This window comes from Haliotis rufescens, unplaced genomic scaffold (genome assembly GCF_023055435.1).
Source record: "Haliotis rufescens isolate VD_foot unplaced genomic scaffold, xgHalRufe1.0.p SCAF_6, whole genome shotgun sequence".
NCBI classification, from domain to species: Eukaryota; Metazoa; Mollusca; class Gastropoda; order Lepetellida; family Haliotidae; genus Haliotis; species Haliotis rufescens.
Window position 1 is genome coordinate 11,905,291 of NW_025964334.1, and position 24,389 is coordinate 11,929,679.

At 41.4% G+C, this 24,389-nt stretch overlaps 4 protein-coding genes and 4 non-coding genes across 9 annotated transcripts; 3 read left to right on the plus strand and 5 right to left on the minus strand.

The window, feature by feature from the left end:
* Positions 1-61: 61 nt before the first annotated feature.
* Positions 62-3,103, plus strand: LOC125374890. The gene is made up of 3 exons (XM_048386607.1): positions 62-154; positions 1,245-1,531; positions 2,007-3,103. Exons 1-3 carry the CDS (start codon positions 89-91, stop codon positions 2,539-2,541), a joined length of 888 nt encoding a protein of 295 aa, XP_048242564.1. The 5' UTR covers positions 62-88; the 3' UTR covers positions 2,542-3,103.
* A 995-nt stretch (positions 3,104-4,098) lies between these two features.
* Positions 4,099-4,180, minus strand: Trnas-gcu. Its single transcript has one exon. It is a non-coding gene; the product is annotated as a tRNA-Ser (tRNA).
* Positions 4,181-4,449: 269 nt separating this feature from the next.
* Trnas-gcu lies at positions 4,450-4,531 on the minus strand. The gene has a single exon. It is a non-coding gene; the product is annotated as a tRNA-Ser (tRNA).
* Positions 4,532-4,870: 339 nt separating this feature from the next.
* Trnas-gcu lies at positions 4,871-4,952 on the minus strand. Its single transcript has one exon. It is a non-coding gene; the product is annotated as a tRNA-Ser (tRNA).
* A 269-nt stretch (positions 4,953-5,221) lies between these two features.
* Trnas-gcu lies at positions 5,222-5,303 on the minus strand. Its single transcript has one exon. It is a non-coding gene; the product is annotated as a tRNA-Ser (tRNA).
* Positions 5,304-5,424: 121 nt separating this feature from the next.
* LOC124120133 lies at positions 5,425-8,283 on the plus strand. Its single transcript, XM_046482882.2, has 2 exons — positions 5,425-5,846; positions 6,468-8,283. Exon 2 carries the CDS (start codon positions 6,476-6,478, stop codon positions 7,265-7,267), a length of 792 nt encoding a protein of 263 aa, XP_046338838.2. The 5' UTR covers positions 5,425-5,846; positions 6,468-6,475; the 3' UTR covers positions 7,268-8,283.
* A 3,857-nt stretch (positions 8,284-12,140) lies between these two features.
* LOC125374630 lies at positions 12,141-14,717 on the plus strand. 2 transcript variants are annotated; one of them, XM_048385658.1, is made up of 2 exons: positions 12,141-12,270; positions 13,196-14,717. In XM_048385658.1, the coding sequence occupies exons 1-2, from the start codon at positions 12,228-12,230 to the stop codon at positions 13,993-13,995; spliced, it is 843 nt and encodes a 280-aa protein (XP_048241615.1). In that variant the 5' UTR covers positions 12,141-12,227; the 3' UTR covers positions 13,996-14,717. The 2 variants fall into 2 exon arrangements, with proteins under 2 accessions (XP_048241615.1, XP_048241617.1); XM_048385660.1 differs by having other exon boundaries at positions 12,147-12,270; positions 13,202-14,717.
* Positions 14,718-19,660: 4,943 nt separating this feature from the next.
* LOC124120110 lies at positions 19,661-20,383 on the minus strand. The gene has a single exon (XM_046482849.2). The coding sequence runs from the start codon at positions 20,381-20,383 to the stop codon at positions 19,661-19,663; it is 723 nt and encodes a 240-aa protein (XP_046338805.2).
* Between the last annotated feature and the right edge of the window lie 4,006 nt (positions 20,384-24,389).

The following is a 24,389-nucleotide window of genomic DNA, read 5'->3' on the forward strand; positions in this document are numbered from 1 at the left end:
ATCATTTCGAAAGCACAGTACTACCCCCATCCTTACTTTTGAGAAAAATGTGTCCCGAGATTTTTATGCAGTTGTGTTTACTTTCAGGATGGGAACATGCTGTAGTACAGCCGGTGTGGAACAAAATTACCTGCATATCCCTATGTCGTCAGGGGTGAGTTTACCGTGGTCTGACTGATGTTTGACGATAGTCGTGTATACCAAAGACACGGATCTACGGAGGGGGTTCAGGGTTGCGCACCACCCACCCCCTTTTTGAAGCACACTGATCATTTTGTCTTCAGCAACCCATGCTTGTCATAAGAGGCGACAATGCTTGTCGTAAGAGGCGACTAACGGGATCGGGTGGTCAGGCTCCTTAACTTGGTTGGTGCATGTGATCGTATCCCAATTGCCGTATATCGATGCTCATAATGTCAATCACTGGATTGTGTGGTCCAGACTCGATTATTTTCAAACCGCCGACATACAGCAGGAATAGTGCGGTGGTAAACAACAAACAAACAAACATGTGACGTATAAAGAATATAACCAGATCATTTCCTGACATGCTTTCAACAAAAATAACAAGTAATTGACTCATTTCTTCCTGACAAAGGCAAATTGTTTCCCGAATTATGTGCAAGCTTATATATTTTAAGTGAACCCACCCCGCTTCCGTTTTCAATAAGGTGTATCCAGCTTGTAAAGAATGCATACCGGCAGGTTGTCACGACTTGAAGTGTAATATAGTTTCGACAATATCATAATTCAGTAAAACAGTAGCTATAAATATGGTTCAGTATATGTCTAGTGGACTCATTTCATTTCGTTCTTAATGTCGACCAATATATATTGGAAGGGAGTGGGGTGGGGAATGTGATTTTTGTTCTAGAGGGGGTATTTTTTCATTCACTTCAAAACACGCAATTCATTCAAGGGCCTTAACTTATTTGTTTTGTAGTTTTATTTCGACCGCCTTCCAGCGTTTTTAAGAAATACCATTCGTAAACCAACTAACATAACATTTTCGTTTTTTTTCATTGGTAGGCCTTAAAATGGAATAGAAGACCAACTTCATGCCATTTAATCTTCACCCGGGGCAGTGCAGCAGCCTAGTGGTTTAAGCGTTTGCTCGTCACACCGAAAGTCGCTGTTTGATTCTTCACATGCGTACACAAAGCAATGCCTGGCGTTCCCAACCGCGATAGTGCTGATATATTGCTCAAAGCGGCGTAAAACAGTAATCACACATCTTCTTTTAGGTCCAAGGAAAGGACAGCGGAGCGGAGACGGATCTGGAGACGCTGTTCAAGTCCTGGGCTTGGGAAAACTACTTGAGAAGTGCAACAGGGAAGAAACTCAAATTTCGAGAAGCTCAGATACAGCTTGTCTGGGATCATGTCAAGTTCAAGTCGGAGAAGCCGGTGTATACACAGATTGACACCCCCACCCCCGGGGCCAGCCAGGGCGTTCCCAACACCGAGACCCAGGCAGTCTTCACATCAAGGTACCAGAACGACACAGGAGTGTCACAGACGCATGCCTTCAGGTGAGAGTGGTCACAAGATGGTCAGGTGTAATGGCTAGTCTGTGTATTCAGCATTGACCTTAATGTGGCCGTACATGGGCCAATGCACATCCCACAGGTCACAAGTCAGGTTAAGTAAAGCAACGGAATTTAGGTGGATGGGTGACCGCGTTCGCTAGCGTGACTGAGTTTTTTTTGGTTCGGTCCTTTCCCATACTGAAGCAGATGTAGCACATGTGGTGTCTCCTTAGGCAAATGACTTTGTTTGAAATATGCCTCTGTACATCCAGCACTGAAAATGGCTACCCGGTAGGATGAGATGGTAATGTGACAGTTAACCTACAGCCTGGTCCTGGGTTTCTCTAAAGTTGTAAAGGTTTAAGATCTGCATCAGCTCAGGTCGTCCAACATTTAGCTGACTAACTGAAGTACTGCCAAAAGCGCCGCTATACTCAAGGCCCACCTACCCAATCACTCACTCTCTCAATTGTTACAGAGCCGAGAAGACTACAAGTGCTACTATAACAACAGCCGTAACTAAAGGGTTCGCAAAGGAAGGCAGCTTCGGTCTAGAGTTGTCTCTGCCTGCTGACGTCGCCAAGGCAACGATTGGTTTTGGTCTCAACTACACCGTGGAAACTGCCGAGGAGAATACCATCGAAAAGTCCATGACGTGGTCCACAGACACAACGGTGACGTCAGAACCGAACTCGGTCACTCTGGCAGAGCTTGAGATTGAGGAACAAACCTCGAACTGGACATTCGAGGTCAAGGTCATGATCAAAGGACGGATAACTGCAATTATCAAGGGTACCAAGGGTATAACATCTGTTGCCATGACGATTGATGGGGATGTCGCAACTATACTTGCAGATCGACGAGAACGAGCTGCAACATCTTTGCCCACAAATGTTGAAATAAAACATGGCAAGGTCACGTGGCCTGTGATGGGGAAATGTGACTTCCGGTTTGGCGTGTCCCAGAAAGTGAAAGTCTCGCCTGGAAAACAAATAGATAAAAAAGAGAAATGATTTTCAGAAACTGAATAGATTGAAACCGTCACACAAGTGTGTAATACTATGAAGTTTATAGAGTGATACTGTCACATCATTGACTGTAGCTAGTAATGGGCTATAGTAGCTTTAGACAAACTTATAACCAAACAAAATCAACATTTTACATAATGATATGTGCTAGTTATGTTACTTGCCTTCAATGTCAATGACAGGTGACCGTAATTACCTGTAATAATATATATTTTCAATATAAAATTTGAACAATTAGAATAGAACGCTTATACTGTCCAATAACATGTTTATGTTTCATGTGGTTGTATTTTTTCGTCGGAAAGATGTACAATAAGCAAAAATAAGAAAACGATTTTTATAGTGATGTATGACTAATTTCCCTGGAAGCGCCTTCCGAACGTTCGCATGTTGTTTACATGTCTTATTATTCATAAATTAGGTTATTAATACATGTCGCATATGCTTTTGTAACGCTGAAGTAATTATCAAATCGGCTTTTTTTATTTATTGTCATCAATGTCATTTAAATGTAAGTAGATGAGCAATAAAATATCGGGTACACGTACATATTTGTTTATTGCAACTGGTTCATGTGTAGAGATTTTACTACACTTGTATTGCTTGTAAACTGTGATCTTCTCATACTCCATAACCCAGTGTTTTAGATTCACTTTTGACAAATACCCTGGACCAATTCCCCACCATAATTTAGATGCTGCAGGATCATAATGATTTGTGATTGGAACCAACGATCAATGTATCCTGGCAAGTCTAAGGGGCACAACCTGGCATCTTATACGATTGAGTCACCAATGGCTTCATCGCTCGAATGTGATAGACACTACAAACTGATCAACAACCATCACTAGGTCTAGTGGATAGCGTGTCTGTTCGGAGAGCGGAAGGTCAGTGGTTCTATGCCCTTGCCTCGTCGTACCAAGAGACCTTTAATGATGGTACTTGTTGTTGTTGACCTTTTTATGGGCATCGGGGGATAAAACGACTGCTCGGCGCGGAATCACTGCAAGGTGTCTGAGTGATTTATCAATGTTCAACTGAGGCACGGTATCTCAGTGGGCTACAACTATAAAACTGGCATTATTCCGGACCAGTACAAGAAGCCACGCACGCACGCACGCAAGCACGCACACTCATTTATATAGGAGAAAGAATCTTCAACGCGACGTTCAACCAAATGTAATCACATATCAACTCTCCACAACGCTTTTCTTCATCTGAAACAAATGAAAAAAGTATTTTCCTGTCAAAAGATCCTGTTGAGATTCGAACACACGCGGGTAGACCCCAATGGATATTGCGAAATGCAACGTCTGGTCTTTCTGAATACGTACAATCGACCAAGGTGTAAGTGTTCGATACCCTCGTGCCCAGAGGGCAGTCACACGTTTTCACCTTTTCACCTTAATCTAACGTATTGTCACGTTTGATTTTTATTATCTGTATTAATATGGACACTTTGTTGTGGTGACCATCAATGTACAAAATCGTCTGTGTCTCGTGAAAAATGGTAAATGAAATGTATTTGCAAAATGAACTTGCCGACGAGGATGGGATTCGAACCCACGCTGGGGGACCCCAATGGATTAGCAGTCCATCGCCTTAACCACTCGGCCACCTCGTCAGTTAATTTAACGTATTGACACGTTTGATTTTTATTATCTGTATTAATATGGGACACTTTGTTGTGATGAAATTGCAAGAAATCCACGTGCCAGGGGGGTAGTGACACGATTTCGCAAAGTTCAATTTATCGCCAGCCTAGTTTCAAGACAATCCGCCCGGCACTAACAATAAATCATTCTAAATCGCGACACATTGTCGTTTTTACGTTTTACACAGAATTGCTTGAGTTGACAAGATGAAAACGCCATTTTCTGTAAAAGATACTGTCGACGAGGATGGGATTCGAACCCACGCGGGGAGACCCCAATGGATTAGCAGTCCATCGCCTTAACCACTCGGCCACCTCGTCAGCTGATATTGCGAATTGCAACGTCTGGTCTTTATGAGTACGGCCAATCGACCAAGGTGTAAGTGTTCAATACCCTCGTGCCCAGACGGCAGTCACACGTTTTCACCTTGACAGGTTTGAAGGAAAGAACCTCGTTAATCACGCACCTGGCTCACTTTCACTCACAGACTCTATGTACAGGTACAGCCATGGAGGATGTATCTTTTCATCCTAAGAGACTAATTAGCAAAGAAGAAAAATGGCTGCCATCATCAATACCGTTTGATGACCATCAATGTACAAAATCGTCTGTGTCTCGTGAAAAATGGTAAATGAAATGTATTTGCAAAATGAACTTTTCGACGAGGATGGGATTCGAACCCACGCGGGGACACCCCAATGGATTAGCAGTCCATCACCTTAACCACTCGGCCACCTCGTCAGTTAAGTTAAAGTATTGACACGTTTGATTTTTATTATCTGTATTAATATGGGACACTTTGTTGTGATGAAATTGCAAGAAATCCACGTGCCAGGGGGGTAGTGACACGATTTCGCAAAGTTCAATTTATCGCCAGCCTAGTTTCAAGACAATCCGCCCGGCACTAACACTAAATCATTCTAAATCGCGACACATTGTCGTTTTTACGTTTTACACAGAATTGCTTGAGCTGACAAGATGAAAAAGCCATTTTCTGTAAAAGATACTGTCGACGAGGATGGGATTCGAACCCACGCGGGGAGACCCCAATGGATTAGCAGTCCATCGCCTTAACCACTCGGCCACCTCGTCAGTTAATTTAACGTATTGTCACGTTTGATTTTTATTATCTGTATTAATATCGGACACTTTGTTGTGATGAAATTGCAAGAAATCCACGTGCCAGGGGGTAGTTCTGCATCACTTCGGGCTTTCCCCCTGCATCAAGCTAGCACTCCCAGATACAACTGAAATACTTTACAAAGTTTACTAAACTCTATCTCCCTCACTGAACAAAATACATTCTTAGATATCACCGCATGGTTTAAGTGACCTAGATCGAAACATGACACAAAATGCTATATTTAATCACACGTCATATCACCAAAAACTCGTACCCCTTTATCTCTCTCGGAAATCCATGATCTATTGATAGAATCGCGTCATAATGTAGAATGGCATGGCTCCAGGAGTTTGATTGCCACGACTGACTGATTATACATGTAAATATCTGAGCTGCATTTGGACGTGTTACGTATCTGCCAGCTACACAAATGGGGGACATTCAGAATTGAAGCAACGTCTCATAATTGACGTCTCAGAACAAGGCTTACGTTGAAGAAAGCAATAATTCTGGTAGGTCAAGTCGGAGACTTAAAGGGAAATTCGTTTTGAGAAATTTGCTGTTGACATGAAACTATATCGTTTGTCTCCAATGTTTTAGCACTGAAATGTGATATTTCATATCTGAACGAACCTATTTTAAAAGTGTTTTTCTTTACTGCAGACGTTATGCAAAGTTATTTTTAGATTCAGCAAAATCAGTAAACGCGTTTTAGTGACAGTGGGTTATCTGGCCAAGACTCAAATGTTCACAGGCAGCCGTCGTATGGCATGTGTACTGTTGTGACAACAGCGTCAGACAACAACCACTTTTATGCAAATTGCGTGAGTGGCGGGTGCTACCGGTAGAGCAGGTCATGCTTACCATTTTCGCGACCACCTTGTGTCATCACTGATTTTCAGTCATCCATTCATATAATTTTCGTTATTTTGCCTTTTACGTACAATGGGATCTGTGTTGGCATATAATATACACTGGTTATTCTCTGGCGTTGACCTTATATACTGATGGATATCATAAATTAACACTTAAACCTTTCAAACTAACAACAAAGTGATAGGACTTGTCAATGTCAACATTGTTCTAACATTGTTCATTGATAAAATATGCCTACAATCTTCAAGTGAATGTAGTTTCAGGTATGTCTTTGAGAATCCCTGACATTGGTACGATGTTTAAGGATTGGGGCTGGACGACATATCTGAAGACACCCACAGTAAATATACTCTCAAGAAAACTGAAGTTTCAAGAAGCTGATATCCAGTTGAAATGGGATAGAGTGAAGATCACCTCCCTAACGCCAAAGTACAAGAAAGTTGAGGCGAGTTCACCTAATGTCCATGTCTTGTATGACTCCAAATACCAAAACAATACAAACGAAGACCAAGAACAGACTTTCAGAACTGAGAAGGAGACGATTTCCACAGCCACCACCAAGCTTTCCGAAGGTTTCTCCAGGGATATCAACGTTGGTATCGAACTAACACTTCCTCCAGATCTTCCCCAACCTTCCAAAGCGGAGGCCAGCTTTGGACATCGACTGTATGTGGATAACGAGGAAGAGAACACTATTGAAAATAAGGTGAAGTGGTCTGTGGACACAAAGATCACCTCAAGACGTAACCTGGTGACGGTAGCTGAACTGGCAATAGAGGAGACAAGTTCCAAGTATGAATTCTCGATGGACGTGAAACTTAAAGGCACAATCCTTGTTGTCATACGGGATTCCCGTGGGGAGGGAAGACATGTCATGACTGTGCAGGGGGATGTGGCTACCGTTTTGAGGGACATGAAAGACAAAGACAGATTCGGTAAACTTTTCAATGCACATATCAACAACTCTCGTACCGTCACCTGGCCTGTGTCCGGATCTCTTCACCTTAAATACGGTGTGTCACAGACGGTCAAGATCTTTCAAAGAACGTACCTGTGAAAGAAGCGTGAGGGTTAATTATGGTATAGATTATCGGCAAGGGTATGTGGACAATATATTCGGGTTTGAGTCCTCATGTGGGAGTTATTCAGGAAGCCTATTCTTTGTGCCGCCCATTGAGAATGCTGATTAATGCATCGTACATCTCCATGCTCTAGTACCAATATCAAGGTTCGGCTGTCACAGTCAGTAGATACAGACATTATCAATCAATCAATAAGACCTTAGGCCCGCGTGGAGACATTATGAATATATCGTGCCTTATCCCAGACATTTTCTGCCAATTTAATCCTAGAGCATCACATCGTCAGTACTTCACGCGATTGTACATATCACCTGTTTTGAAGTATTGTATATTTATCCAGCCAATCAGACCACGATTTAGTTCCAGCGAGAGGGAAAACATCACCATCACACAAACAGTCACCCATGAATGTAAAAAGACCCATCTTCCAATACAGAACAGAGCTTTGTGTTCTGAAACATTCGGAAACGTTCCATTGATTGTGAACAGTGTTTCGGTGTAGATTGTCAGCGTGTTTTCATAAAGCAAATGAAAATGGTGCTCGAATTTACATTGATTATATTCGTGATTATATTATTAGTGAATTAGTGCCTATGCTTATAGTGGTTGCTGTTCAACAGTTTCGTTATAATGAGTGAGTAGGTGAGTGTGTATGGTTTTACGCCACATTTAGCAATATTGCAGCAATATCGAAGCGGGATAGAAAAAGGGTTTCACACATTGTACCCATGTCGGGAATCGAACCCGGGTCTTCGGCGTGACGAGCGAACGCTTTAACCACTAGGCTACCCGCCCGCCCCTCGTTATAATGAAAAAGTCAATACTGATTGATTTAAGTGCAATAAATGTACACCATAATACAACTGAAGATACCATTCCCTTTCAATTTGTACATTATACACGGAAAACAGAACTTTGGCTTTCATCCCTAGTTATTATTAAATGTATCCATCACGAACGAAAATCAATCAACTATTAGTCTAATAATGTGAACCAGGTACAAATTATTGCCATATACTTAAAAGGAAACCTGCCTGCTTAATGTAACATAAATATTCTATTGATTTTGCATAAGAAGTGCCCCATCTGTCCCTTTGCCAAAGCTTCATTTTATACACTTATCTTTACGCGAACACCTGGTATCATCACTTTTTGATAGTGATTCCTAAAAACATGCTCATGATATAGTTGGAATCGCACAATCGACTCTGTTTTTAGCAGAGATTTCTATTGAATAGGAAAAGGGTTTTGTCGCTTTTATGTATGCATTGTAGTCTTTGTCATGTGGCCTTTGATACGGAATAAACTTCTTCAGCATCTTCTTCTTCTTCTTCTGTAGGCTGGAGGGGAGGTGGGGTAGCCTGGTAGTTAAAGCGTTCGCTCGCCAGGCCGAAGACCCGGGTTCAATTCCCTACATGGGTGTCCCCCACCGTGATATTGCTGGAATGTTGCTAAAAGCGGCGGAAAACCATACTCACTCACTCTGTTAGCTAGACTGTTCTAGACTAACCAGAGACATGAAACTTGATCACGTTCTGAGTGGAGTCGTGTTTACTCACAGTGAGTGAGTATGGACAAGAAATTCGCATGCGGAGTATTTAACATTGATCATTGAAATACTGTAACATAGTGGCCCGTGAAGATCCGGGGTAGAACAGGTCTTCAGCAACCAATGCTTGCCGTAAAAAACGACTAGTAAGAGGCGACTAACGGGATCGGGTGGTCAGGCTCGCTGACTTGGTCGATGCATGTCTTCGTATCCCAACTGCGTGGATCGATGCTCGTGATGTCAATCACTGGATTGTCTGGTCCAGACTCGATTATTTACAGACCGCTGTGATATAGCTGGAATATTGCTGAGTCCAGCGTTAAACAACAGACACAACAATAAAAAAGTAACATTGAGCTAAAACATAACCACTAAATCACTAACACTTTATTCGGGAAATGAGTAATGTAGTTTCACCTATGTACCTATACGTGTAAGTATATATTCTGCTAAATTATGTTGAGATACATATGTAGGCGTGGTTGTTCAACCCAACCAGAACACTTACTCCAATTGCACGCGAGGTATCAGGCCAACAAGCAATACAGGCTTAAAGAGATGACGAAATGTCAGTATGCACCTGCCCATCAAAATAATCGGCCTTTTTAATGACATAATTTTGCATGGAAGATTGCGGCGCATAGATTGCGTCACTATACTATGATAAACGTTGCTTTAAACGACACAGTAGACATAACGAAAACAGTAAACAGTCATAATATTAAAAGCGATGTACATATATGAATCGGGTCACATGAAAACAATTTGTTTTCTTTTTTAAATGCACACCACCACAATTGCATTTATAATACTTACACATAGTTCACATAATAAATATGACAAACCTTTTATGCATCAAAGGATTATCTTCTCTCCAACACAAAAACATATTACCATATACGCGATGGACCGGTATAAACTAATGTACTTAAGCTACACATTCGGTGTTTACTCTGAAACTACTGGCAACACTGCCAAAGAGACAAACCATTTAACATTGTAGGGGAGGGGGAATGGGTGACCAGTGATTTTTAACAGAATTTTTTTTTTCTGTCACTGCTTCAAAGCATATATTTGTTTCTCCAAAACGAGGAGTACAACATTGTTTCTTGCATAATCTGTGTCAAAAAATTCCAAACAAACCAAAAACATCTCCGTATATTCTGGAACAAATATCTTTTTTCAAACAAGTCCCGGGCACCCCAGAATACTAAATGTTTGATCCCTTATAAGATGATGTGATCCTTCACTGCCGGCGTCTGCACGGTAATCCCTGTGTCATATTAACATCTTTAATTTGAATCGCTGACATCTCAGCAAAATAAGAAATTAATTTTTTTATAATAAAGACATTATATAGGTTTGCATCAAACACGCGAGCATTATAGGCTCACGTGGGATAGATAGCAAAGCACGAAGGTACTGTAGGAATTTACGATTTCCGTGTATATATACAAAATATATATCTATAACTAAGATTCCTATATACTCTCTGCCGTTTCATTTTTGAAACTGCAGTCCACCTCCACAAAGAGTGATTACTTTTTAACGAGACTGTAATGGTACATACAAAACTCGCGAACAGAATGATTTCCACTCAAAATTCACATCAAGTGTTAGGTTAATACACTAGAATACTACGGTTATAACGAACACAAAGGGACCACTAATTTTAGTTCGTAATAACACGTAGTTCGTTATAAGCATTCATACAACATATATACTGCAAATGGCCGGGACCCAAAAAAGTTCGTTATATACGTCAGCTCGTGGTAAGGGTGTTCGTTATATACGAAGTTGCCGTGCTACATGCTTTCAGTGCCTGTCATAAGTTCGTGTGAAGTATTACTCTGTAAGCAAACTGCTTGAGTATAGAGAGCGCCATATTTTGTTTAAAGGCTCTTGTTCCGTAAATTCTGATCGACAACCCACTCAAAACACTGAACTCAATTTTTGACACTTCACTCAATAGATTTGCTAACACCAAAGAGTTAGCGTTTGATGTAGTCATGGTAGAATGGAAATAAACATTCTGTGTTTTCAATGTACATGTAAATTGAACATTTGAAATCACACACTGCGCGTTCGGTCCCAATGTCAATTTAGCGCAATTATTCTACAGGTAATGAAGATCTACATTGAAAACACAGTATGTTTATCTCCAAAACAAGCATGATGTGAATCGAAACTTGTAATATTCAAAGTATGACATAAAATAAAAATTGTTCAGCAAACCCGAATGAGCCACGTACCGAATGCACTGTAATGCTTCAAGAACATGTTATCTATGTCATGCGACACTGTAAATATCGTCACTGATCTGTTCATGTATGAAAGTGTTTGAATACCTAGTTGTGGGTATTAAAAATGAAAGTAGGGAAACAACCATCTGCTAATGTCTGAAACGACAGCTCTATATCAGGACCGGTGTTAAACACAACCGTCAGCTCTATGTCTATACAAAGACATACCTGTTATAACGTTTAACCTTGCGTGACAAGGGGAATCCCCGAAGAATTGACAACTAGGTCAGTAGCACAGCTATGTCGATAGGTTCTCATCGACAGACGGGACCCGGCGTTACGTGCGTTCAAAGCTTAAGATATCGATTTGACATTCCTGTACGCATAGCTAGTCAATAGTAGATCCGTCAAATACAGTGCCTGTAATTGCGATATTGATATATAATCTCTGTTTAGAGGGATACATTTACATGTTTATATTTTTTATGGACGTGTTTATTTACAAAGATGAGGAAAAGTGGCAATATAAGAAGTTTTACGTACATACCTATATTTGTTTATGAACCAGCTAAGCAAATATGTGTTAGTGTGTACGCGTGTGCGTGACTTTGTGTGTGTTTGTGTGCGTGTGCGTTTGTCCCTGAGTGCCGATACCTGTTGTGACGATACCTATAAATGATTCATTAAGAGACAAATTCAAAACTAATGCCATTTGACACATCGTCTGATATTACAACACAACATAAACCAGCTAGACGCGCGACAGCATCTGCACACATACTTGGGGTGTTAGTGCTACTCAGTTAATGTATTCTTCACGCTGATTTATTCGTCATTAATTCCGAGTAGTGATTATGTTTTGTTTCCAGTAAGCATATCGCAGCATGAGGCAGAATACACTATTTTTATACGTAGAAACCCCTGCGATTAACCACACAGATATGAAAGTGTTGATGTCGTCCCTTATCTAGGGGGGAATACCTCCAGTTGCTGATGCCATAAATAACGTGACATGGACTCAACATATAGAAACACGGGCTGTCATAGTTGTCTGATATCTAACATAGCTCGAGTATATAAAGTATGGTCTCACTAACCTCATCAGTGTTAGATGGATGATATTTCAACTGGACCGAACGTCTCATGATGCAACAAAACATGGCTTTTGAGGCTCCGATTCCTTCAGGTAGGTAAATGAGTGAGTGCTTGAGTGAGTGAGACAGCAGTGATGCTAATAATATTCCACCTAATATTCGATGGTGATGAATTTGAAACGGGTATCAGTAAAGTTTTGGACCTTAAGTTTGCAGCGTTTCTGAGGCTGTTTTCAGCCGAGTAACGTTTTGATAGTGAGTGAGAATGGTTTTACGCCGCTTTAAGCAATGTTCCAGCAATATGGGGAACACCAGAAATGGGCTTTACACACTGTACACATGTGGGGAATCGAACCCGGGCCTTCGGCGTGACGAGCGAACGCTTTAACTACTAGGCTTCCCCACCGCGCCAAACGTGTTGATAACGTTTGTAATTATTTGGTCAAATTTAATTTTCAATCAAATGTATATTTTCTTTTGCTCGGCAGTTGATATCGTGGTAATATGTACATAAATCAGTCTGAAAACATTATAATTTAAAGTTACTCGTTGCAGATACCAGAGGAATAAGGGTCATACTTGTTTATGCGAAAAAACCTACATAACTTTAATGTCATGGCAACGATTTACACAGTCATACGCTGATGAAGTCCTTGAATGAGCTAAATTACTTAGCATAGGAAGTTTGTTTGTTTGTTTCTTTCTTTGTTGTTTGACGCCGAACTAAGCAATATTCCAGCTACATGACGGCGGTCTGTAAACAATCGAGTCTTGACACTCCCGTCATTGATATCATGCATCAACCAAGTCAGCGAGCCTGACCACCCGATCCCGTTAGTCGCCTCTTACGACAAACATGGGTTGCTGAAGACGAATTCCTCACGGGTCTGGCATGTAAAGAAGATTATTTTTTATATCAGCGTGACCTTTAATATAATAATATTAAATATGATTACAACTAGATTACTTCTTCTCGAAACAATAACAATGACTTGTGACGGATGATATTCTTTAAAGTTTCAGGTAGGTCCACGAAAATTACAGACATTGGCACGATGTTCAAGGAGTGGGCCTGGACGACCTATCTTAAGACACCCAGACAAAAAGTCTGGTCCAGAAAGCTGAAGATTGAAGAAGTTGATATCCAGTTGAAGTGGGACAAGGTGAGGATCACATCGTTAAGGCCAGAATACACGGAAATGGGAACGAATGGCCACCGAGTACATGTCTTGTATGACTCCAAATACCAAAACAACACAGACGAAGACCAAGAACAGACATTCAGAGCTGAGAAGGAGACGATTTCCACAGCCACCACCAAACTTACAAAGGGTTTCTCCAGGGAAATCAACGTTGGCATCGAACTGACACTTCCTCCAGATCTTCCCCAACCTTCCAAAGCGGAGGCCAGTTTTGGACATCGACTGTATGTGGATAACGAAGAAGAGAACACTATTGAAAATAAGGTGAAGTGGTCCGTGGACACAAAGATCACCTCAAGACGTAACCTGGTGACTGTAGCTGAACTGGCAATAGAGGAAACAAGTTCCAAGTATGAATTCTCGATGGACGTGAAGCTGAAAGGGACGATCTTAGCTGTGATACAAGACGCCCGGGGCCAGAGAAGACATGTCATGACTGTGCAGGGGGATGTGGCTACCGTTTTGGGGGACATGAGAGACAAAGACAGATTCGGTAAACTGTTCACTGTACATATCAACAACTCTCGTACCGTCACCTGGCCTGTGTCCGGATCTCTTCACCTTAAATACGGTGTGTCACAGACGGTCAAGATCTTTCAAAGAACGTACCTGTGAAAGAAGCGTGAGGGTTAATTATTGTATAGATTTTCGGCAAGGGTATGTGGACAATATATTCGGGTTTGAGTCCTCATGTGGGAGTTGTTCAGGAAGCCTATTCTTTGTGCCGCCCATTGAGAATGCTGATTAATGCATCGTACATCTCCATGCTATAGTACCAATATCAAGCTTCGGCTGTCACAGTCAGTAGATACAGACATTACCAATCAATCAATAAGACCTTGGGCCGGCATACAGACATTATGAATATATCGTGCCTTATCCCAGACATTTTCTGCCAATTCAATCCTAGAGCATCACATCGTCAGTACTTCACGGGATTGTACACATCACCTGTTTTGAAGTTTTGTATATTTATCCAGCATATCAGACCACGATTTGGTTCCAGCGAGAGGGAAAACATCACCATCACACAAACAGTCACCCATGAATGTAAAATGACCCATCTTCCAATACAGAACAGAGCTTTGTGTTCTGAAATATTCGGAAACGTTCCATTGATTGTGAACAGTGTTTCGGTGTAGATTGTCAGCGTGCAAATGAAAATGGTTCTCGAATTTACATTGATTATATTCGTGATTATATTATTAGTGAATTAGTGCCTATGCTTATAGTGGTTGCTGTTCAACAGTTTCGTTATAATGAGTGAGTGAGTGAGTGTGTATGGTTTTACGCCACATTTAGCAATATTGCAGCAATATCGAAGCGGGATAGAAAAAGGGTTTCACACATTGTACCCATATCGGGAATCAAACCTGGGTCTTCGGCGTGACGAGCGAACGCTTTAACCACTAGGCTACCCGTCCGCCCCTCGTTATAATGAAAAAGTCAATACTGATTGATTTAAGTGCAAAAAATGTACACCATAATACAACTGAAGATACCATTCCCTTTCAATTTGTACATTATACACGGAAAACAGAACTTTGGCTTTCATCCCTAGTTATTATTAAATGTATCCATCATGAACGAAAATCAATCAACTATTAGTCTAATAATGTGAAGCAGATACAAATTATTGCCATATATTTAAAAGGAAACCTGCCTGCATAATGTAACATAAATATTCTATTGATTTTGCATAAGAAGTGCCCCATCTGTCCCTTTGCCAAAGTTTCGTTTTATACGCTTATCTTTACGCGAACACCTGGTATCATCACTATTTGATAGTGATTCCTAAAAACATGCTCATGATATAGTTGGAATCGCACAATCGACTCTGTTTTTAGCAGAGATTTCTATTGAATAGGAAAAGGGTTTTGTCGCTTTTATGTATGCATTGTAGTCTTTGTCATGTGGCCTTTGATACGGAATAAACTTCTTCAGCATCATCATCGTCTTCTTCTTCTTCTTCTTCTGTAGGCTAGAGGGACGGTGGGGTAGCCTAGTGGTTAAAGCGTTCGCTCGCCAGGCCGAAGACCCGGGATCGATTCCCTACATGGGTACAATGTGTGAAGCCCATTTCTGGTGTCCCCGCCTTGATATTGCTGGAATATTGCTAAAAGCGGCGTAAAACCATACTCACTCTGTTTGCTAGACTGTTCTAGACTAACCAGAGACAGGAAACTTGATCACGTTCTGAGGGGTGTCGAGTTTACTCACAGAACACTGTGGAGGTCACTAACTGTTGTTACCGCAAGCATTTCGTCTGGAAACCGCACACTATCTGTACACACAACTGATTACAAGTAGAATATGTTTAGGAAATGGGCCGACCCTCTCAACATTCTATTAAGATAATAAAGACAACAACGCATTGTGGGTATTCAGCCCCGGATTTTCAGATGGCTGCATATCATTTAATAGATAGTCACGATATTTTTCATAATATGTATAACTTCATGCACAGTTTTATGATCCATTTTTATCAGTTTTTAAGCCTTTTTAATGATTTTTTGTTAATACATTGAAGCCATTTAATAAGTGTTTGAGTCAGTGAATATGGTTTTACGCCGCTTTGAGCAATATTCCAGCAATATCACGGCGGGGGACACCAGAAATGGGCTTCACACATTGTACCCATGTCGGGAATCGAACCCGGGTCTTCAGCGTGACGAGCGAACGCTTTAACCACTAGGCTACCCGACCGCCCCAATTAGTGTTTGAAATGTCAGACATCTCAGCGTTTGGTTATCTTATATGAACATGCTTACTGCTTCGGATTGAAACGATGGTGATAATGATGCTTTTTGTCATTTATTTATTCTTGCAACTATGGTGAAAACAGCAATACAAACGCAGCCAAGTTCATACTAGTCATTCTACTGATCCAAACCGGTCTTACCGATCATGTTTCTAGGTTTGTCAACACCATTCCCGTTGTCTTGGGTATCACCTGTTTATGGCAGTGTATTTTATTGTTGAACAATGATTGTAACAGTGTTACATTGTTTCTGTTGAGATTCAGTAGACGCTCATTGCATTGTGTTTGGACAGTGATTAGTTGGCAGGAATGTAGTACTGCATAATGTAAGCAGTTGTCGGGAAGTTACTATATTTAGATGCTGGTGTCATGTGTAAACATCCGGAATACTGTCGATTGTGATAGAGAGTTATAGAAACATATGGAATATTCTATGTTATGATGGGGGGCATGGGTGGGCCAGTCGTCTAAGGCGCCGCAATTCGCTGTGCATACTTGCGTCCCTTCGGTATGCAAACAACCTATTATCGAGGGTTCGAATCCAACGTTCGCAAATACTTTCTGGTTTGACATCACCATACACATACTCTTGGGTTTCACGAAAGTGACAAACGGCTTTACGGCCTCATGACATGCCATGGTCTAAATGAAATATTCTTTAAAAAGGAGTTGAACTCAATTCACTCACACTCTTCTGATGATGTCATGTGAGTAAGTGCTATACATCTTCCCGAGGCAAGAGAGTTAACTGACTTTAAAAGTCCAGTTTCCACCCTTGCCGAACTAGGCTGGAATTCCTGGGCTCGATCGTAGCGCCACCAGCGGTTATTACGAGTTATGTCCCTTCTAAGCCTCTCCTATGGACCAGATTCCACTTCTCGTATTACTAGCATTTATGGCGCCACCCAGTCAAGACGATCTGATCGATAATCAACATCTATATTGCGATAAAACGGTCTTACATCGCGAAGTGCATCAAATCACGGTGCACATTCTTTCCAAATCCTGCAAGCGACCGAAATCTGCAAGACAGATTACGAATCGGATTTCAATTTTGTTGCGCGGTTTTGATTGGATTATGCATAGACTCGTTAGTCCAGCCAAAATGTAACTCCATAATACCAGCTTATTTCGGCAAGGGTGGAAACTGGACTTTTATAGTCAGTTAACTCTCTTGCCTCGTGAAGATGGTGCTTTCTGGACTGAGGAGGATCTCGAGTAAGCAGGCTGTGGAGATTTCACATGAACTTTCAAGGATGTTTTCCTGTATTGCTCTAGATGACCTTAATGTCACGTTGCCATACTAGAAAATCGTTTAGAATCAAAATTGTTTCTGCTACGCCTAAGGGCCACTCGTTCCTCTCAACAATACTATCAAAAACGTTTTAAGGTCAGTCGAGGTGAAATGGGGTTTCGCGTTCAGTATTTTAGCATTTTTATAGCAAGGTGCTACACGTGTGTGTGGCTGTTTGTACTAGTCCGGACTATTGCCGACTTTACAGTGCCAACCAACTGAGATACCATGCCGCAGTATAACATTCAGGCACAGTATACTGTCTAGAAGCCGACCAGTGCTTCTTTTAGCCCCTTTGTGCCGAGCGCCAGGCAGGGTAACAACAAGTACCATCTTTGAACGTCTTTTTTTGTGAGGGACGGGAACGAACCACAGACTTTTCACTCCCCGGGCAGACGTTCTATCCACTACACCACGGAGCCGGTCATATATATATATATATATATAAATATACGCTTTAATCTACACAAAAGACATGAAGATATGAAATAGAAAATGTTTAAATTTATTTCAAATGATAACGACACTGTTCGTGCATTTACAATAACGGTAAATGCATAAGGTGAAGCAGACATAAACTATCACAAGCAATATTGTTAAAAGCGATGTATATATATCAATAGGGTCGGATGAAAACAATTTATTTTCTTTTTTAAATGGACACCACCACAATCGCATTAATGATACTTCCACATAGTTCACATAGTAACTATGACACAGGATTATCTTCTCTCCAATACAAAAACATATAACGACACTATTCGTGTATTTACAATAACGATGCATGCATAAGGCGAAGAAGATATAAACGCTCAAACGACAGTCATAATATTAAAAGTGACATGTATGAACGGGGTCAGATATAAAAACAATAAATTGTTTTAATGGTGCTGACATGTTCACATAATGAATATGACAATTGTACTCTGCATCAAAGGAGCATCTTCTCCCGAATACAAAAATTACCATAACAGGTCATTTTATATTGCGCATATTTCCCCACCGCACAGGGACATGTTCAAGGTTTGTTTTTACCCCGGTCACTTGGTCAGTGTGTACGCAACAATCATACTCAGCTCCCTGGGGAGTATACAACCCATGTTCCCTGTTAGGCGCTAGGTTAACAAACTACATTTGCCATCTCGTCCTACCGGGTACCCATTCACTGCTGGGTGAACAGAGGCACAAGTCACTTGGGCAAAGGAGACACCACATGTGTTACATGTGCTACAGCGTGGGAAAGGCCCGAAGCCCTAGAAACTCTCAGGAGCCAAACTGCCGAAACGCGTTCACCTATAAAAGGACTCTCCGCGACCTGATTTGTGACCTGTGCGCTGTGCACAGGAACACGTGCCTGATAATCTTCCCATATATACGAGGTACTGGCCCATTCACATTCAGTGTTAGTTTGGAAACTTCTGGCAAGACCGACTGTGTAAAATTGTCAGGGATAGTGGATGGGTGACCTGGGACTTTTATCCGAGACAGAATATGTTCTTTCCGTCAGTGCTTCAAGACATATATTTTTTATCCCCAAAACGAGGAGCACAACATATTTTTTCTTGTATAACCTGAGGCCGAAAAAAACATTCGTTTTTTTTCTGGAAGAAGTACTTTTTACAACAACAAAAATCCCAGGTACCCCCAGAGTGAAATGTTCGGTTCCTAATAAGACCGTTGTCATCCTTCACTGCCGGCGTATGTACAGTACATCAGCAATGTAATGAACATCTCCTGATACCACCAGACCAATAACAGCAAAAGCACTACGTTCTAACTCCCTCAAACGTGTTAATAACAATAAAATGAATCTATGACAACATCTCAGCTGAATGATAAGAAATTTAAAACATGTAAATTCATTTTAGAAAACAAAGACCGCCGTCATATAGCTTGAATATAGCTGAGTGCGGCGTTAAACAACAAACAAACTAGATAATACTGATAATACGAAATATAAACTCACGTGGGATTGGTTGTGAAGTACGGATGTGATTCAGGTGTACACATTAATTAATATGATACCCAGACACTCTAATACTAGTATCTAAAACAGTCGCTGGTATGAATCAGGAATACAAACAGAATAACAGCAAAATGGTTTCCACTCAGAATTTATATTAACTGTAAGGTAAATATCACGAATGCTAGGAACATGCTGGTAACAATGTCTCATATTTATGTCATTATTGATGTAGATATTACCTCTGGACCAATAACAGCAATCACACATCCTCCAAGTGAATCCCTGGGTATATATTGGATCTTGGGGTGATTTGGTTTCTTGCTTCATCAGTCCTTTGTCCATAGGAAACCTTCACCCTCTGGGACACGCCATATCTGAATGTGACGGTGCCCTCTAGTGGCAGTTGAACAGTGCGGTTGTCCATGTCAAACCTAAAATCCCCCATCCTACCTCCATTTCTGTCATTAACGTCATTAAGAACTGTTGCCACATCGTTTTCAACCACCTGCACAACTTTCTCCATGTTCCTCCTGTCCCGAATGACAGCAACCACCCTTCCCTTCAATTTGATGGCACTGGCGAATTCATAAATTGCGCTTGTCTCCTCCACCTCCAGCTGGGCTATCGTCAGTTTCCCACTCTTGGAGGATATCGTTGTGTCCACAGACCAAGCCTTCTTCCTGCTGACAACGCTGTTTTCGTCAGTTCCAACGTGAATGCTGTTTCCGAAACTAGCAGTCGCCATCTGTTTCTTTCTCGCAGTCGGGGATTCCTCTCCAGCATTCATTCGTGACATTTCTTCCGGGAGGTCCATTTCAATCCCAGTATTCGCGTGCTTGCTGTAGCCTTTGGTCAGCTTGATGCTAGCTGTGGATATTGTGTCCTGTTCCGTTTTGAAACTGTGCGTCTGGTCATTGTCAGTCGCATTGTCGTACTCCGATTCAATGACCACTTTGGTGCCAGACTGTTTATCCGGCTGCATCTTATATTCAGTTTCCAGGACCGTCGTCTTCACGTTTTCCCACTTTATCTCAATGTCTGCGTATTTATGTTTCAGTTTGGGTCTAAACAGCCTTGCGAAAAAGCCTGTACTGGTGTTCAAGTAATTAGTCCAAGCCCATACTCTGAAAAGTTCTAATAGATCAACGATTTTGGGATTCATGATGGTGATGTATCCAGACTGTCGTACCGCTCCTCTCTCAACCTCAAAGTGAGCCGGGATTTGCTGCTCTCCGTCTTTTATTGATTTAGATGGGGAGAGGGGAATCACCTTTTGAAATTCCCGTGGTATCTTTTTTTAGCTCATACGTAATTTCAGTTTCCCCGGCTAAATGCAGCATTGGTTCATGTAGCCAATGGCAGAATAGTCTGGACGAAAAATCAATAGTTAATCACTTGCAAATGCAGTAAGTCAAAATAGTGTTTTTTCCCGACCCGACCCGACCCGACCCGACCCGACCCGACCCGACCCCACTTATCCCCACCTTCATTGATGTCAGCAATTCGAAAATGCACCTCCATTCCTCTCTCTTTTAAACATGGAGCGCTTCAGTAAGAAGTCAGATTCGGTAAACTGTTCACTGTACAAATCAACAACTCTCGTACCGTCACCTGGCCTGTGTCCGGATCTCTTCACCTTAAATACGGTGTGTCACAGACGGTCAAGATCTTTCAAAGAACGTACCTGTGAAAGAAGCGTGAGGGTTAATTATTGTATAGATTATGGGCAAGGGTATGTGGACAATATATTCGGGTTTGAGTCCTCATGTTGGAGTTATTCAGGAAGCCTATTCTTTGTGCCGCTCATTGAGAATGCTGATTAATGCATCGTACATCTCCATGCTCTAGTACCAATATCAAGCTTCGGCTGTCACAGTCAGTAGATACAGACATTATCAATCAATCAATAAGACCTTGGGCCGGCATACAGACATTATGAATATATCGTGCCTTATCCCAGACATTTTCTGCCAATTCAATCCTAGAGCATCACATCGTCAGTACTTCACGGGATTGTACACATCACCTGTTTTGAAGTTTTGTATATTTATCCAGCATATCAGACCACGATTTAGTTCCAGCGAGAGGGAACACATCACCATCACACAAACAGTCACCCATGAATGTAAAATGACCCATCTTCCAATACAGAACAGAGCTTTGTGTTCTGAAACATTCGGAAACGTTCCATTGATTGTGAACAGTGTTTCGGTGTAGATTGTCAGCGTGCTTTCATAAAGCAAATGAAAATGGTGCTCGAATTTACATTGATTATATTCGTGATTATATTATTAATGAATTAGTGCCTATGCTTATAGTGGTTGCTGTTCAACAGTTTCGTTATAATGAGTGAGTGGGTGAGTGTGTATGGTTTTACGCCACATTTAGCAATATTGCAGCAATATCGAAGCGGGGTAGAAAAAGGGCTTCACACATTGTACCTATGTCGGGAATCGAACCCGGGTCTTCGGCGTGACGAGCGAACGCTTTAACCACTAGGCTACCCGCCCGCCCCTCGTTATAATGAAGAAGTCAATACTGATTTATTTAAGTGCAATAAATGTACACCATAATACAACTGAAGATACCATTCCCTTTCAATTTGTACATTATACACGGAAAACAGAACTTTGGCTTTCATCCCTAGTTATTATTAAATGTATCCATCATGAACGAAAATCAATCAACTATAAGTCTAATAATGTGAAGCAGATACAAATTATTGCCATATATTTAAAAGGAAACCTGCCTGCATAATGTAACATAAATATTCTATTGATTTTGCATAAGAAGTGCCCCATCTGTCCCTTTGCCAAAGCTTCGTTTTATACGCTTATCTTTACGCGAACACCTGGTATCATCACTATTTGATAGTGATTCCTAACAAATATGATATAACTGAGATTGGTCAATCGACTCTGTTTTAGCAGAGATTTCTATTGAATAGGAAAAAGGTTTTGTCGCTTTTATGTATGCATTGTAGTCTTTTTCATGTTGCCTTTGATACGGAATAAACTTCTTCAGCATCATCATCGTCTTTTTCTTCTTCTGTAGGCTAGAGGGGCGGTGGGGTAGCCTTGTGGTTAAAGCGTTCGCTCGCCAGGCCGAAGACCCGGGTTCGATTCTCTACATGGGTACAATGTGTGAAGCCCATTTCTGGTGTCCCCGCCTTGATATTGCTGGAATATTGCTAAAAGCGGCGTAAAACCATACTCACTCGGTTTGCTAGACTGTTCTAGACCAACCAGAGACATGAAACTTGATCACGTTCTGAGTGGTGTCGAGTTTACTCACGGAACACTGTGGAGGTCACTAACTGTTGTTACCGCAAGCATTTCGTCTGGAAACAGCACAATATCTGTACACACAACTGATTACAAGTAGAATATGTTTAGGAAATGGGCCGACCCTCTCAACATTCTATTAAGATAATAAAGACAACAACGCATTGTGGGTATTCAGCCCCCTGGGACGTCTTTAACGACCTGCATGAAATCTTACGATCAGTGACCGGATTTTCAGATGGCTGCATATCATTTAATAGACAGTCACGATATATCTCATAACATGTTTAACTTCATGCACAGTTTTATGATCCATTTTTATCAGTTTTAGATTTTTTATGAATACATTGAAGCCATTTAATAAATGTTTGAGTGAGTGAGTGAATATGGTTTTACGCCGCTTTGAGCAATATTCCAGCAATATCACGGCGGGGGACACCAGAAATGGGCTTCACACATTGTACCCATGTCGGGAATCGAACCCGGGTCTTCAGCGTGACGAGCGAACGATTTAACCACTAGGCTACCCGACCGCCCCAATTAGTGTTTGAAATGTCAGACATCTCAGCGTTTGGTTATCTTATATGAACATGCTTACTGCTCCGGATTGAAACGATGGTGATAATTATGTTTTTTGTCATTTATTTATACTTGCAACTATGGTGAAAACAGCAATACAAATGCAGCCAAGTTCATACTAGTCATTCTACTGATCCAAACCGGTCTCCCCGATCATGTTTCTAGGTTTGTCAGCACCATTCCCGTTGTCTTGGGTATCACCTGTTTATGGCAGTGTATTTTATTGTTGAACAATGATTGTAACTGTGTTACATTGCTTCTGTTGAGATTCGGTAGACGCTCATTGCATTGTGTTTGGACAGTGATTAGTTGGCAGGAATGTAGTACTGCATAATGTAAGCAGTTGTCAGGAAGTTACTATATTTAGATGCTGGTGTCATGTGTAAACATCCGGAATACTGTCGATTGTGATAGAGAGTTATAGAAACATATGGAATATTCTATGTTGTGATGGGGGGCATGGGTGGGCCAGTCGTCTAAGGCGCCGCAATTCGCTGTGCATACTTGCGTCCCTTCGGTATGCAAACAACCCATTATCGAGGGTTCGAATCCAACGTTCGCAAATACTTTCTGGTTTGACATCACCATACACATACTCTTGGGTTTCACGAAAGTGACAAACGGCTTTACGGCCTCATGACATGCCATGGTCTAAATGAAATATTCTTTAAAAAGGAGTTGAATTCACTCACTCTCTTCTGATGATGTCATGTGAGTAAGTGCTATACATCTTCCCGAGGCAAGAGAGTTAACTGACTTTAAAAGTCCAGTTTCCACCCTTGCCGAATTAGGCTGGAATTCCTGGGCTCGATCGTAGCGCCACCAGCGGTTATTACGAGTTATGTCCCTTCTAAGCCTCTCCTATGGACCAGATTCCACTTCTCGTATCACTAGCATTTATGGCGCCACCCAGTCAAGACGATCTGATCGATAATCAACATCTATATTGCGATAAAACGGTCTTACATCGCGAAGTGCATCAAATCACGGTGCACATTCTTTCCAAATCCTGCAAGCGACCGAAATCTGCAAGACAGATTACGAATCGGATTTCAATTTTGTTGCGCGGTTTTGATTGGATTATGCATAGACTCGTTAGTCCAGCCAAAATGTAACTCCATAATA

Coding starts and splice junctions, on each gene's coding strand:
- LOC124120133 (XM_046482882.2), top strand. CDS start 6,476: ATGTCTTTGAGAATCCCTGACATTGGTACGATGTTTAAGGATTGGGGC.
- LOC124120110 (XM_046482849.2), bottom strand. CDS start 20,383: ATGCAGCCGGATAAACAGTCTGGCACCAAAGTGGTCATTGAATCGGAG.
- LOC125374890 (XM_048386607.1), top strand. CDS start 89: ATGGGAACATGCTGTAGTACAGCCGGTGTGGAACAAAATTACCTGCAT. Junction 155..1,244: donor ATATCCCTATGTCGTCAGGG/GTGAGTTTACCG, acceptor ATCTTCTTTTAG/GTCCAAGGAAAGGACAGCGG. Junction 1,532..2,006: donor TCACAGACGCATGCCTTCAG/GTGAGAGTGGTC, acceptor CAATTGTTACAG/AGCCGAGAAGACTACAAGTG.
- LOC125374630 (XM_048385658.1), top strand. CDS start 12,228: ATGATGCAACAAAACATGGCTTTTGAGGCTCCGATTCCTTCAG. Junction 12,271..13,195: donor TGAGGCTCCGATTCCTTCAG/GTAGGTAAATGA, acceptor TATTCTTTAAAG/TTTCAGGTAGGTCCACGAAA.